Below are 15,385 nucleotides of genomic sequence, written 5' to 3' on the forward strand. Positions count from 1 at the left end.
CCTCAGAGATGGCAGATTATTTCACTGAGCAATCACTCCTGTTTTCAATATGGAAAATGGGGGGCCTTGAGAGCATGGTTGCTGCTTGTGGAGCAGAGAATCTGGGATTAGGTGTTCAAAGGGCAAAGCAGGGACCAAGCACAAGGGAGATACACGGCTTGGAGGTTACTGGTGGTGGGACTAAAAGGTGCAAGACCTGGGCGTACCTGAGAAGCTCTCTGCTCTGAGGCTCTGCAGACTTACATGTTCAAGAGAAGGGTTCCTGGAGGAGGTGAAATTAGGTTGATGCTTAAAAATGTTGAATAGGGGTGAGCCAGGCTAAGAGAGACTGGGGGGCAGGAGGAGGGTGAAAGGCACCGGCTCTTCAAGGCAGAAGTGACTGCGTGAGCCAAGGCACAGAGGCGATGTGTGCAAGGCAATTACAAGTCGTGAAGGATGACAACCTGACAAAGGCTAGGTAAAGCTCTTCCATCAAAACCAGTTTAATCCTCTCCTTTCATCTCCTGTCAGGTTCCAGTACTGCGTTGCAATGGGAACCCATACTTTCCCCACTGCCAGTGCCCCCAGCAAGAAGGCGGCAAAGCAGATGGCTGCAGAGGAAGCCATGAAGGCCCTGCAAGGGGAGGCAACAGGCTCAACATCTTCTGATGACCAGGTGGGGCCATTTTCTACTCAGAAGATACAGGTCATTTTTAGCAACTGAGCGGCTTAGGATTGCCCATGAGTCCCTCAGAGTTTCCATTAAGTGTTTATGATTCCTCTTTGTCTGGCTGATTCTCCTTCAGCCCGGAAGTATGAACACGGAATCATTTGATAACTTGGAATCGGTGATGCCCAGCAAGGTCAGGAGGATTAGCGAGCTCGTCAGGTACCTGAACACCAACCCCGTGGGTGGCCTGTTGGAGTACGCCCGCTCCCATGGCTTTGCTGCTGAGTTCAAGTTGGTCGACCAGTCCGGACCTCCTCATGAGCCCAAGTGAGTGTTCCTGTCCTGGCTACAGCCGTGTGTCACAGAGTGGGGACAGCTTATAACCCAGGGAAAGAAAGGATGTGCATTAGCTGTGAATGACAGGAGGGGCATGTTCAGGGAGCCCTGTCCCCAGGGCCTCCGAGAAGACACTAGATCAGCCATCTTGAGAAGACAGCCACTCTTCCAGTGAGCATGAGCCTTTTAAATTTTTTTAAACTAATTTTAATTTTTATATGTACATAGGAAATCATTCAAGCTGATTGAAAAAATGTGCAACAAAAAGTCTCATTTCTATCTCAGACTTCTAGTTTCCCTCACCAGATTCATACACTATTACCAGTCTCTTGAGTCCTTCTAGAAATTTCCATGCACATATTAGCACGTTTTCCTTTCTCTTTTTATTTTTATTTATTTATTTATTTTATAAATTTATTTACTTATTTTTGGCTGTGTTGGGTCTTCATTGCTGTGCATGGACTTTCTCTAGTTGTCGTGAGCGGGGGCTGCTCTTCATTGTGGTGCGTGGGCTTCTCATTGTCGTGGCTTCTCTTGTTGCGGAGCACAGGCTATAGGCCCACAGGTTTCAGTAGTTGTGGCACATGGGCTCAGTAGTTGTGGCTCGTAGGCTCTAGAGCACAGGCTCTGTAGTTGTGGCTCATGGGCTTAGTTGCTCCGCGGCATGTGGGATCTTCCTGGACCAGGGCTTGAACCCATGTCCCCTGCATTGGCAGGTGGATTCTTAACCACTGCGCCACCAGGGAAGCCCTCTCTTTGTTTTTTAAAGTAAGTATATATCATAATCTTCTGTTCTACCCCTTGACTCCTTTACTTACCAGTGTGTCTTAGAGGTCATTACAAATAAGCATGTATATATCTACCACATAATGCTTCATTGAATAGATACTTACAATTTTTAAATTGCTTTATCAAACAAGAGATGTAAAAGGTCTTCTTAAAATGGACACCCAGCTACGTACCACCTAGTTTAAGGAAAATGTTGTTATTTCTGTTTGAAGCCCCACCATGTGTAATTATTTAACTAACTTCCGGTGACATTCAGGTTGGTTTTGGTCTTACTCTTAGAATCACTCCTGCAGTGAATATCCTTGTACTGTATGTCTTTGCTTACATGTACAAACTTGTCTATAGTATAAATTTTCAGGAGTGGAATTTCTGGGCCATGAGTCGTGTACATTGGTTTTTAAGGGGTTTTTTAAATAGGTAATAGATTATGCAAAATAAAAAATATTATTCAAAAATAAAAATATAAAAAGCTCATTCTCACTTTGACCCAGCTCTTACACACACACACACACACACACACACACACACACACACACACACACACACACACACACACACACACACCATGTAGTAACTACATTATTATACATCCTTCCAGAGTATCTTTATATAAATACAAGCAATTATATTCCCCCCTTTTGTTACACAGAAATACATATATGCATTGATTTCTAGCTTGCTTTTTACACGTAAAAGTATTATCTTAGAAAATTTTTCATGTAACTTTATATTCTTTTTATATAACTACAAAGTATAGTGTTCCAGTGTATGGCGTTTATCATGATTTATTTAACCAGTCCCTACTGATGAATACTTGAATTGTTTCCAAACTTTTGGTATTATAAATAAGGCTGCAATGAATAATATGTATATGCGCATTTAAAATTTTGGTAAATTTTGCCAAACTTTCTTCCAGTGAAATTATACCAGTTTCTGCCTCCACCAACGATGTATAAAGAATCTCTTCCTCTACACCATGAGCATTCTAAAATGCGAAAAATAGTATCTCAATGTAGTGCAAAGACTAGTCTACATTAAGATATTTATTATTTACCACATTAATAGGTCAAAGGAGAAACACCACATGATCATCTCCAGAGATTCCAAAAATGTGTGTAGTAAAATTCAGCATCCATTCAGATTAAGAAACCAAGCTGTTAAGAAAATAGAAATTATTGAATACATCCTTCACATGATAAAAGTACAAGTCTGAAGTCCAAAGTCAGCAGCTTACTTATTACTGTTCCCATTCAAGTCAGGAGGAAGATGTGGATGCCACTGTCATCGTCATTTAATATCATTCTGGAATTACCAGCTAATGCAGTCAGTTTAGAGAAAGAAGTAAGTGTAAAGAGAGGAAAGGGGAGGTAAAGTTATCATTATTTGCAGATGATATGATAGTATACCTGGAATATTCATGAGAAAACTGAAGAAATGTTAGAGACAAAGGAGAATTTAGGAGAGCAGGGGACTACAAAGTGATGTATAAGAGTCAAGAACTTGTCTGTATACAGTAATAAGCAGTTAGAAAACGTAGTAGAGAATACCCTATTTGCAACATCAACTAAAAAGATAAGTGACCCAGGCACATTCCTAATAGGGAACATGTAGGCTCCACATTAAGTAAAATGCCAGAAACCTGGGGACCATCTCCCCTGTCCCCTTCACCCCCTTCAGCCAAACCATCCTTAAGTTCTGCTTATTGAACCTACAATTTCTGTCCCAGATCCCTTCCTCCTCTTTCCGCCTCCAGTGTCAGCACTCTCAGGTAAGCCACTGTCTTCTCTCACCTAAACCAGGCAGTAGTCTCCTGGTCTCCCTACTTTATTCATTCAACAGATATTTATAGAGGACATTGTATTTGTTAGAACAGGAGTCAGACATCAATCAATAATCATGTAAGAAATTTAAGATCTCATACTTGATAGGTATTATAAGGAGCTTGAGTTGCATGATGCGGTGAGAATCTACATAGCATGACTTGACTCAGTAAGAAGAGGGGAGAGGGCTTCCCTGAGAAGTGGAGCCTAAGCTGAGATCTTAGGGACGATCAAGAGAGAGGGAGGGTTCTAGGCAAAGGAGATAGTACCCCCAAGTCCACAGAGCTGGTAAAGAGCTGCAGGAAAGCCAGTATGGGTGGACCAGAGAGCACAGTGGAGGCCTGAGGCTAGATGAGACTGGAGGGTCGACCTTGTGGGTGGGCCATGTTATGCTCCAGCCACACAAGCACTGGAGAGCCATTGAAGGGTTTTAAGTAAGGGAGTGTCACTTGCCCCCCACACCCACTTTTGTCCTCTTCCTGGCATTTTTTTTTTTTCGGCCGTGCCATGCGGCATGTGGGATCTTAGTTCCCCAACCAGGGATCAAACCTGTGGCCCCTGCATTGGGAGCTCAGAGTCTTAACCACTGGAGCCCCAGGGAAGCCCCCGGCATTTTTCCTACTATTTTTTTGTACTACATTTTCTCTTCTACTCTAAGAAAATCATTTCAGACCTTTGCCTCTTTCTTCAAATTTCCACAAAACCCCTCTTTCTCACTCTGATGACCTTACTTCACACTTAATTGAGAAATTAGCAATAACCAAATGACAAACACCTTACCTGCCATCACCAAATCCACCTTCCTACTTCATCTGTACATTACATCTGTACCAGTATGCAGGAAGCATCCTTCCTCCCATTCCTGTGCCCTGGATCCCTTCCCTCTCGTCCTCTCCTTCAGTTATCTCCCTCTCTCATCATCAGTTGCTCCCTCTGTTGGATCATTCCCATCAGCCTACAAACATGCCCGTGCCCATCTTCTAAAAACCTTCCATTGACCCCACATCTCCCTCCAGGTACCACCTCATCTCTCTGTTCCCCTCACAGCCAAACCTCTCAACAGAATTGTTTGTAGTCAATGTCTTCATTGTCTTCACTTCCTTAATTCATTCCAATTGGGCTCTTGTCCCCAGCATTCCACTAAAAAGGCTAACCACTTGCCATATGTGGTTACTGAGCACTTGAAATGCGGCTGTGTGACTAAGGAACTGAATTATTAGTTGTATTGAATTTTAATTAAAGTTAATAGCCTCATGTGGCCAGTGGCTATCACATTGGACCGTGCAGCTCTAATGGATTCTAGTTGCACAATTAACAAACTTTATTTTATATATATACATATGTATATATATTTGTATGTATGTGTATGGATATATGGATATATGTGTATATCTTTGTGCATAAGAGTTCATACTCTCTTCAAACACATAGAACACTCATGAAATTCTCCTGGATCCCTCAGGTCAAGATCCTACGTGGTTTGGCCCCCATCCCCTCTCTTCAACATCTTTTCATGTCGCTGTCCTTTTGCTTCGCTGAACGTTAACCCACTGGCCTGCACAAACCAGTCAGCACCATCAAAGAAAGAGGCAAAGGCATTCAGCTACTTAGGATAAGCAAGGGATAGTGAGAAGCTCAGTATGGCTGAACATAAAGATTGATTCCTTTCACTGCCTGAGCTGATGGATAAATCTTGATACTGAAACCTTTGTTGTATGCAGTTGGATTATCCAAAGCTGGGTTCCCCAAAGCAGATTAGGATCTGGTTAAAAGCTAGTATTCTTGAAACCTTGTCTGGTAGCTGCCCAGGCTGTTTTGCTCCATCATGTTCTGATGTGTTTGTGGAGATCCCCAGCCAGGAAGGGAGGGGAACTGCAGGGCCCCTCAGCAGCACTGCCTGCCTCCCTGCTCCACCAGTGCCCAGGGTACACTCCACTCCCCTTAGCCATCGCAAGGCCTCCAGGAATCGAAAAATAACTCCTCATAAAGGTGTGGTTCCCTGAGCTAAGGCTGACCTTGACTCTCTGACTTCTCCAGGTTAAGTCCTCTTGAGCTAATCAGGAAATGAATGAAGAAATGGAGTCAGGTACTTAAAAAATCAGACAGAGCATTAAAAAAGTGATGCAAGCAGGGAGAAAGTTATTCCCTTCTCATTTTTGCTTTAGTTAAGAAGAAAGTCCACACGTGGTGTTAGTATTTCTTTAAACCCTCCCTAATACTTGCTAAACTATGATAAAAGACAGGCCTAGAGCCTTTACAAGCAAGAGAGTCTTGTCAGAATTTAAAACATGATTTTTATCATAGTCAGTTTTACAGCCACCTTCAGTTTATGGCAAGTGATACTCATTTTCCATTTACAGCAGTGATATGAAGTGTCCTTTTAAAACGTGTTTACATTTTAAAAGAGTCAACTTAGAGAAAAATATTAAGTAAGTAATACTCCAGGTGATATCTGGATCTAGCGGAAATCACACTGTGATTCATGAATATCCGAAGTCTGGGAAATGCTGCCTTAGGAACAGAGCTGTCAGGAGTGATGGGGCCACGTGTTGGCAAGACTGGCCGCATCTTGAGCGAAACCAGCTCTTTTCTGGAGCAGCTGTCGGGGTAAGGTGCTTGTCTTTATTCCCTGCTTCTCATCCCCAAGGTTCGTTTACCAAGCAAAAGTTGGGGGTCGCTGGTTCCCAGCCGTCTGCGCACACAGCAAGAAGCAAGGCAAGCAGGAAGCAGCAGATGCGGCCCTCCGCGTCTTGATTGGGGAGGACGAGAAGGCAGAGCGCATGGGTTTCACAGAGGTAACCCCAGTGACAGGGGCCAGTCTCAGAAGAACTATGCTCCTCCTCTCAAGGTCCCCAGAAGCACAGCCAAAGACAGTTAAGACGTCTACTTTTGGTGCTATCCTTTTTGGGGGTCCTGCTAACTCCTGTCTGGGTGGAGTCAGCTCTTAACTTGCCATCATGTGAACTATTCCTCGGCTTTAATATTAGCCTCAGTAGAACCTAGAAACTGGGACACTAGACGTGAGAGGGGGAAGGATGACCCACCAGTCCAGTAGAACTCGACCTCCGTGCCCACTCTGAAACATGGTGGACATAGACGAGGCTCGGTGGCCCTGACATGGCCTCCTGTCCCCACAGCTTCCTCTCACAGGCAGCACCTTCCACGACCAGATAGCCATGCTGAGCCACCGGTGCTTCAATGCTCTCACCAACAGTTTCCAGCCCTCCTTGCTTGGCCGCAAGATCCTGGCTGCCATCATCATGAAGAAAGACTCTGAAGACCTGGGTGTCGTGGTCAGCTTGGGGACAGGTAAGTGGGCTCTGAAATGTGTCCCAACTCTCCAACCCCCGCAGTGACTGGAAGCACCTCCTCATTCTCTCCTGGGGTCCTGTGTGGGTGAATTTAAGGCAGAGAGAAGACGCTTCTTGTATTTCATTTTAGCTACAGTTAATTCAGAGCAGGGAATGAATTCTCATTTCCTAGTGAAAAGAATACAGGAGTCAGGATCTGATCAATTGAGGTTGTTTCTGCCTTCAAGCTTTAAGAACAAACAGCCTCTATATACCCTATCCATTATTGTTTTCCTTTGGAAATTTCACATTTGCTTTAACTGCCTTCCCAGGGAATCGCTGTGTGAAAGGAGATTCTCTAAGCCTAAAGGGAGAAACCGTCAATGACTGCCACGCAGAGATCATCTCCCGGAGAGGCTTCATCAGGTGAGTGAGATCGCAGGGCGTGGCGGCTCTGACACCCACCTGGCGGGCAGGTCCTCGACCCTGCAGTGTCAGCCTTTGCCTCACCTGTCCATTTGAACCTGTCTTACGGAATCAGTCCCTTCTGTGACCCGGCTGCATGCCCCTACTCAGCCTGCTGTTGAAGAGCTCTTTTTCTGCCAACTCTGCTTCAAGCCCTTTTTTAAAAGCACACGATGACTTCTTGATCTTCAGTGCTGTAGGGATGAGGAAGCCTTCCATCTCCATTTGAGGACCTACAAACAAACCCATTGCCCTGCCAGCTTTCCCCTCCAGTTCACTTTTTCTTTAATTTATGAAGGGAGAGAAGCAACAGCCTCCTATAGTCCTTGAATCAGTTTGTTCTGCCCTAGAATCCCTGCAGCTGCCAGAGCGAGAAGCTCTTGGCAGAAATGGAACTGACCTGAAAGGCTAACTTAGCTTTAGGAAATGCTGAGGTCTCCCATGGAGAATTTCCCACCAACTCTTTCAACCTGAGAAACCCTGAAAGGTCTGCACTGTTAAGCCTTGTCCTTGCTTGGGATCAGATTATAGAAGCAACTGCTGTTTCCAGAATCAGTCTTCTTAACCAGACTTTCTTCTTGTAGGTTTCTCTACAGTGAGTTAATGAAGTACAACCCCCAGACTGCGAAGGATAGTATATTTGAGCCTGCTAAGGGAGGAGAAAAGCTCCAAATAAAAAAGACCGTGTCGTTCCATCTCTATATCAGGTCTGTACAGTCTCTGTTGCCACTAGAGCCAGCCCTGCCAGGCTTCCAGAGCTGGGTGTCTGAATGCTCTCCTGGTCCGTAAATCAGAGCTTGTTCGATGGGCCACACTTGGCTCTGTGTTTGAGGCCCACACCTCGGTGTGGGGTGACTCACATGTGCTTCTACCCACCCCGGCAGCCCGTGGTAGGCTTCAGAAGCCTACTTTCTCCCACATCAAGCTGTTCTTGAGCCCCAGGAAACTGGAGAGATGTATCTGCACAGGTGGGTTTTAACAGATGCCCCTGTATTGCAGCACGGCCCCATGTGGCGATGGTGCCCTCTTTGACAAGTCCTGTAGCGACCGTGCTGTGGAGAGCACAGACTCCCGCCACTACCCTGTTTTTGAGAATCCCAAACAAGGCAAGCTCCGCACCAAGGTAGAGAACGGTGAGTGACACGTCCTCCCTCTCCCACCAGAAGGCTCTGCGAAGCCCCAGGCCCGTCCCAGAGCCAGGGCACGGCTGCCAAGTTTTTGCCATTAGTTGCTGAGGTACCAGGGTCTTGTTTCCAGGGAGAGGCAAGATGTAGGTCAGAGAAGATCTGTAGGAAGATCAAGATTCCATTTTGAATTAGGTAGCTGGGGAGATCTCCAAATCAAATAGGAGGCAGAAGTACCCACTTAGAGCTCAGAGGAGAGCAATGGCTGGAAATAAGAATTTGGGAGTCCTCCTCCTATGGTTGATCTTTATAGCCATGGAAATGGATGGGATCACCTCAGGGAAGGTTGGAGAAAATGGAAAGAAAATGATGCAGAACCAAGCCTGAGATGTTGACTGGAGGACGCCAAGTGCCCGGCTCCCCTCCTGACTAGTTGGCCGCTGGTTCTCCACCATGTCTGCCAGCTCCCGCTCCTCCACTGTCCTCTAATGTCTCCTACTGTCTCCTCACATCCACTCCTCTTCCCTTCAGGCCATCCTTCTACAGTTATCAGAGTGACCCTCAAACACAGATCATGTCACTTCCCTGCTCAGAACCCTAAAGTGTAAACACAGAGCTACCATATGACCCAGCAACTCACTCCTAGGAACACCCCCAAGAGAAATGAAAACATATCCACACAAAAACTAATACAGGAACGTTCATAGGAACATTGTTCGTAATAGCCCAAAAGTGGAGACAACCCCAGGGTCCATCAACTGATGAATGGATAAACAAAATGAGTTCTATCCATACAATGGGATGTTATTTGTCCATAAGAAGGAATGAAGTACTGACTTCTAACGGATAGGAGGTTTCTTTTGGGGGTGATGACATGTTCTAAAATTGATTGTGGTGATGGTTGCACAACTCCGTGAATATACTAAAAATTATTGAAGTCTATGCTTTAAATGGGTGAATTATATCTCAGTAAAGCTCACTAAAAACAAAAAGCCCACCATCCTATAGTGGTTTCCCACCACACTTCACATAAAAGCAAAACATGCCATTCACCTGTGCTTCAGCCACATTGGCTCTTTGTCAGCTCTCTCAGCAACTAAACCCCCTGCTGCCTCAGGGCCTTTGCTTTTGCTCTTCTCTGTGTCTGAAACACTCTTTCTCAGCTGTTCCTTCTCCTCCTTCATGTCTCAGCCCGCCTGACAGTCCTACCCCAGGAGGTTCCCCTGGCTGTCCTCCATCATAGCTCCCTCAGAACCATCTAGAATTCTTATGTGTGTTGACTTACGTGTTTAGTGTCTGCTCCATTCCCTTTCTATCCCCTCACCCCCATAAACGTTCTAGGAAGGTAAGGATCTTATTTGGTTTTGCTCACCATTGTTTCCCAGCACCAGGCCTAATGCCCAGCACATGGTAGGTGCTATGAAATAATATGAAGAACGAATGAGTGAGTAGCCTCTGGCCCAAGTCTAAGAAGCAGAAACACCACGCCAGGGAGGGGCTCGGTCCAAGGGCCCCTTCGGGTCTGACCCAAGTCTCTCATCCAGGAGAAGGCACAATCCCAGTGGAGTCCAGTGACATTGTGCCCACGTGGGATGGCATTCGGCTAGGGGAGAGACTCCGAACCATGTCCTGTAGTGACAAGATCCTGCGTTGGAACGTGCTCGGCCTGCAGGGGGCGCTGTTGACCCACTTCCTGCAGCCTGTGTATCTCAAATCCGTCACACTGGGTAAGGACCTGTCTTGAGAGCTGAAACTGGACTGTCATTTTGGTGCCCAAATCCCAGCAAACCGCATGCTTCGTTGCCAGGTGCTAACATGATGTCTCCCCTTTTCAAAGTGTGCTCGATGCAGTGGTTAGTGATTGATTCTGAGTGTCTGGTCTGCTGTGATGGGAAGATTGGTTCAGGCAGTGAGCCTAGGTAACGACATGCCAGCCAAGTCTTTTCAAGATGAGTTAAAGAAACACAGCAGCTTAAAACTGCAGTGTCTGAGCTCCTCGCTCTCCTCAGCCCTTGGCCTTACCTGGAACCTTATGTATTGTGCTTAAATGTTTGATGATCCCTGTATATCCTGGGCGGCCACAGTTAGAAGGTGCTTCCTAAGTAGGGAGTTGATTCTCTGTCTTGACAACTCTGTCTGTACCCTCACACTCCCCACATGCCTCTGCCACTTCACAGCATTTGGTGCAAACACAGGTGTGTGCGTTTCTTTTTCGTACCCAGGTTACCTTTTCAGCCAAGGGCATCTGACCCGTGCCATTTGCTGTCGTGTGACAAGAGATGGGAGTGCGTTTGAGGATGGACTCCGACATCCCTTCATTGTCAACCACCCCAAGGTGCTATAACCCCATCCATTTTTCCCTTGACGTTTTCTCCTTTTCAAGTAATCCTATCAGCAGAGCAAAAACGTGCAGTGTGGGCAAGGGGAGCCTTACTTCGTTTCCCCAGAACTTACCCTTTCCTCCTCTTGAATGCCAAGGGCTTTCCTCCTTTTAGTCTGGAATTCATTTGAATTGAGGTCGAGTTAGTACGGTCTGAGTCTTAGCCAAACAGAATCCTAGATGAGGGGGAAAGATCATGACCCCACAACTCCCTCTTTCCTATGAGTCTTGAGTCCCTGCTTCAGAAGCTTTTTCTTGAAAGGTTTCCATCTTTCTCCCATTGCTCCTGGAATTTCTAGGTTGGCCGAGTCAGTGTATACGATTCCAAGAGGCAATCCGGGAAGACCAAGGAGACAAGCGTCAACTGGTGTTTGGCTGACGGCTATGACCTAGAGATCCTAGATGGGACCAGAGGCACCGTGGATGGGTAAGGAGCTGGGAGAGCACAGCAAAAGCAGAGCCAGGCGTCCTGGCCTGAGCCCCAAGGGGGTGTCATGTTGCCAAACACCGGAGCTTAAAAGCTGCCACACGCACCCATGCCCCCCCTCCCCATCAGTGTCTCCACCTATTCCATCCCAGGTGAACAGTGAGTGCTTTCGTTTCTCCAGGCCACGGAATGAATTATCCCGGGTCTCCAAAAAGAACATTTTCCTTCTATTCAAGAAGCTCTGCTCCTTCCGGTACCGCAGGGATCTACTTAGACTCTCCTATGGTGAAGCCAAGAAAGCTGCCCGTGACTACGAGATAGCCAAGAACTACTTCAAAAAAAGTCTGAAGGACATGGGCTACGGGAACTGGATAAGCAAACCCCAGGAGGAAAAGAATTTTTACCTCTGCCCAGTGTAGTGTGATCCGGTGACTGATGGGTCAGGGTGTTTCACACTGGGGTGAGAGAGAGAGGTCGTAGCATTCCTCATCACATTGGTCAAGGGTTTTTGGTTTTTGGTTTCCTTTTTGTTTTGTTTTGTTTTTGTTTTTAAATGGAACCACAATTGGTAACACTGAGAACTTTGGGTTCCTGTTTTTCCTGCTTTCTTTGGGATTACTAGGCCAGGTCTAGCCATCCCCCTTCTCTTTTCCTAAGCAGAGGGGTAGAAACCTAAGGGCAGAGGGAAGGTGTTGTTCCTTCTTCGCGCCCACTTCCTCTTCCTTCTTCGTTTTTTCCTGTTTCCGTCCCCTTTGTGTTTGCTACACTGACCTCTTGTGGTCTCGATTAGGTTCCAGTCAACAGTGTGAATCATGCCAGGGACTGATGATTTTTCATTTGTGGCTTCTGAGGCCCCTCTGCTTCCCCTCCTCCCCTTCTGAGATTCCTTCTTCATGATCATTAAGTTCTACCTTTTCCTCCAAGAGGGTAAACAGGTGAACTTAAAGAATTTGGTGAAACATTGATAAGGGCAGGAGTATAAAACGGCAGTCAGCTTGTTACCAGTGCCAAGCGTGATCAGAATCTGCAGATAATGCTCAGTCACCTTCGGATCGTGCACTTTAGCCGGCTTGGGAGGGGCCCAGAGGCAGGGCAGGCTGCTGCCTGGGACGTGCATCCCTTCCGCAGGTGGCAGGGAAGGCTGGGACCAGCCAGACGGGGCTAAAGGAATTGTCCGAGCAGTAGGGGACGTCTGCCCTGCAGGGGTGACACAGACCACTTCCTGGGGAAGCAGACATGTCTTGGAATGTTGCCCAGCTCCCAGCTGTCCCTCCTAAAGCATTGCTAGGAATTTGTCCTACCAATGGGGGAAGTAGCGCCACAGACCCCAACCAACTGGTAGGAAAAAAACCAGGATAAATCCTAGAAGGTAAATCAATCATCTCTGCTCAGATAATCAGGACCTAGCAGGAATAAGGGCAAAAAATCATGTTGGGACAGATCACTGTTCCGCCCAGCATGTTTCTTATGACAGTGACACCAAGGGAAGGTGATTAAGTCATGGGTAAATTGGGAGTTTTAAAAAGAATGCTGTAAATGTTGATTCCTAACAGCTACAGATAACCTGTAATTGCACAGATTTAAAAGTCAGATGTCATTTGCCATTGATTAACCAAGTGCTTTTGTTTCTCCTGATAGCTTCAGAAGGTTGTTTGTGGGCGGGTCACAGACCTGAGGTCTCCCTGCCTGCTAGGGAATCTTTATAGGGTTGACATTCAACAGTAGTTCTAGGTGAAAGGGCAGGTTGTCCTAAAACTCTGTGAGATGGGACCCTTGGTCTACACCTCAAGGTACTGTGGACTCTTGTCAGAGCCTTCGACTCTCTGTGGGGTTTGGCTCTGGGCCTAAGCCAGCCAGACATGCTCAAGAAAAGTACAGAGGCCCTGCCCCCTCCCGGCCTGAGCCTGCCTCTTTCCTCTGGATGATTCCTCTATCGTATCTGTGAACATGCCGAGCCAGTGCCCTCAGACGATTTTCCGTCCTCCCCCACACCCCGCAAGCTCCTGACTAGTTAACCCCCCGTCTGTCCCACCTCTTCAGCGGTGGATACATCCGCATCCACACGTTTATTCTTGTGGCTACCGTTCTCTCTGTACTTTTGACCAAAGTGAGAAAACGTAAGTCTTTAAATACACTAAGGATATCTTTGCGGAACACCAAAGTGTCCCAAGGAACTAGGAGGGAAACCGTGCCTGTCTTCTCGGGGGGAAGGGGCCTGCCCCCCGGTCCTGTGAATCTCCTGATGGCACACAAAATCAGTCCTGCCCCAGGAGGCAGCTCATCTCCCTAGTTCTTCAGGCTAGAGGGTATCACCTACTGATTCCTCGGCATGTTCGGCCCCTGTGGACCGTCTTGGGCATTGGAATCTCCTGCAGAGCTCAGACTCGGCTGCCTCTTCTTTAACCGGGAGCACGGGCACTCTCAAAAGGTCAGAGCCCCTGCTTGCCCCAAGATCTTGTCTAGCGAACTTACAGTATTCAGCTTCTGTTGTAGGGAGAGAGCAAGGCTTCCCTGTACCCATGCATCTGCTGGAAACAAGCCTGTGTCAGGCCCTGCGCGGCCATGCCCACCCCTGCCCCTCTGAGTCACATGGGACAGGGCAGAACTCCCACCTAGAGTGTTCTCTTCACTTTTTCGTCCAATCTTTGTTTTTAGTAAGCAAGACCTTTTTCTCTTTTTTTTAATGATCTTTGTAGTTGATTTGTCTGAACTGTGGCTATCGTGCATTTTTTGAATAATCACTTGTAAAAACTGTCACTGCTTCAAGCTATTTCCTTTACTCATGTTGAAGGGATTTTGCTGGTTTTGGGGGTCTTGGTAGTAACTCCAAGAGCAGAGTGGGGAAGAGCCCAAGCGTAGACTTGGGTGCCACGATGGGTGCAGTCAGTTTTATGATTCCACTTTTATGTGTCCCTTGGTAAAAGTGACTAACAATATACATTCCTCGTAAATAAAAAAAAAGAAGAATCTGAATTGTTAGAAAACCTCAAGTCTTCGTTTCTTGGGGGGTGAGAAAGTGGGGACAGAGGGAGCCGTGGTCCTGGGATTTCTGGCAAGAGCACCAGCTGCATCTGACACAGAACCTGAGGAGAGGGTCTCCCTCAGCCAACAGAGAGGAGCCATTTCAAAGGGGCTGCCTAGGAGGTGAGCTTGTGTCCGGTGTGTTGGAGTGTATCAGACAACCTTTAATTACTTCCCCAGGTCCACAGCCCCCCTGCCCCATCAGATCCCACCATCAAATATCTTGTCCCCAGAGACTTGCTGTGCAAGATTTCAAGGCCCAGAGTAGGAAAGCGTCCCTTGAGACCACACCACAAATCACATCCGCAACTCCGGCTCTCCTTGAGGGGTTTCTAGAGCCTTCCACTCCCAGCTGTTCTGCCTGCGGGGAGGTGCAGGTTGCAGCCTGGCCCAGACTGGCTTGGCTGCGGTCTTAGGAGACAGGCCATTTGCTCTTTACTTCATAGATGGCATCCAGAATATTTCTCCGTCTTGATTTCAAAGAGAATATGCACCACTTTCCAGATTACAGATTATTTAGTCCAGGATTTCTACAAGACTCTTCCTTGACCTTGTAAAAATACCATACCAGAGGACACGAAATATTTGACAGTGAGGCTTCCTAAGTCGCAGTGAAACCTCCCTCTTCATCCACAATACAGATGGAACAACTGAGGCCAGGAGGGCCAGCGACATGTTTGGGGGGCACATTAAATAAGGACCAGAACTCTGCATGGGTGTCGGTCACAGTCTGTTGAAATACAGTACCTGGTGAGCTGGACAGTTTTGACAGACAGTGAAGGACAGTGTCTCCGCCTACCGTGAGGTACCTGGAGCCTCGAGCATCTCTGTCCTCTCTGTTCCCAGGCATCTGGTCCCACCTGGAGGGAAATGTAGTATCCAGGCTTTGTAGAAAATGGACCGTTTCTTCCATACCTACAGTGAGTGCATGACGTAAGACTGTCCCCCCGCCACCCAGCTCTGGGTGGGCTGGGAAGCAAGGCTACCCCACGGGAGCACAAGGGGGGTTTTCTTCAGCTCAGCACTTCAGTTGCTGTTCACCCTACATTTCATCTCGGGGGCCCACCATTTAATATTGCTTCCA

General features: G+C 47.0%; 1 protein-coding gene across 1 annotated transcript in view; it reads left to right on the top strand.

The window, feature by feature from the left end:
* The window catches only part of ADAR (adenosine deaminase RNA specific), a gene marked incomplete at its 5' end in the record, with an annotated part of 40,192 nt that extends 25,970 nt beyond the window's left edge, over positions 1 to 14,222 (top strand). The window contains 11 exon segments of the mRNA XM_082833678.1: positions 458 to 655; positions 786 to 976; positions 6,242 to 6,389; positions 6,732 to 6,903; positions 7,217 to 7,310; positions 7,934 to 8,056; positions 8,349 to 8,482; positions 10,018 to 10,200; positions 10,696 to 10,808; positions 11,153 to 11,280; positions 11,462 to 14,222. Coding sequence (XP_082689804.1) covers positions 458 to 655; positions 786 to 976; positions 6,242 to 6,389; positions 6,732 to 6,903; positions 7,217 to 7,310; positions 7,934 to 8,056; positions 8,349 to 8,482; positions 10,018 to 10,200; positions 10,696 to 10,808; positions 11,153 to 11,280; positions 11,462 to 11,699 — 1,722 coding nt within the window. The 3' untranslated portion in view covers positions 11,700 to 14,222.
* Positions 14,223 to 15,385: the final 1,163 nt, after the last annotated feature.

The sequence above is a fragment of the Leucopleurus acutus genome, assembly GCF_964270905.1.
Source record: "Leucopleurus acutus genome assembly, chromosome: 2".
NCBI lineage: Eukaryota > Metazoa > Chordata > Mammalia > Artiodactyla > Delphinidae > Leucopleurus > Leucopleurus acutus.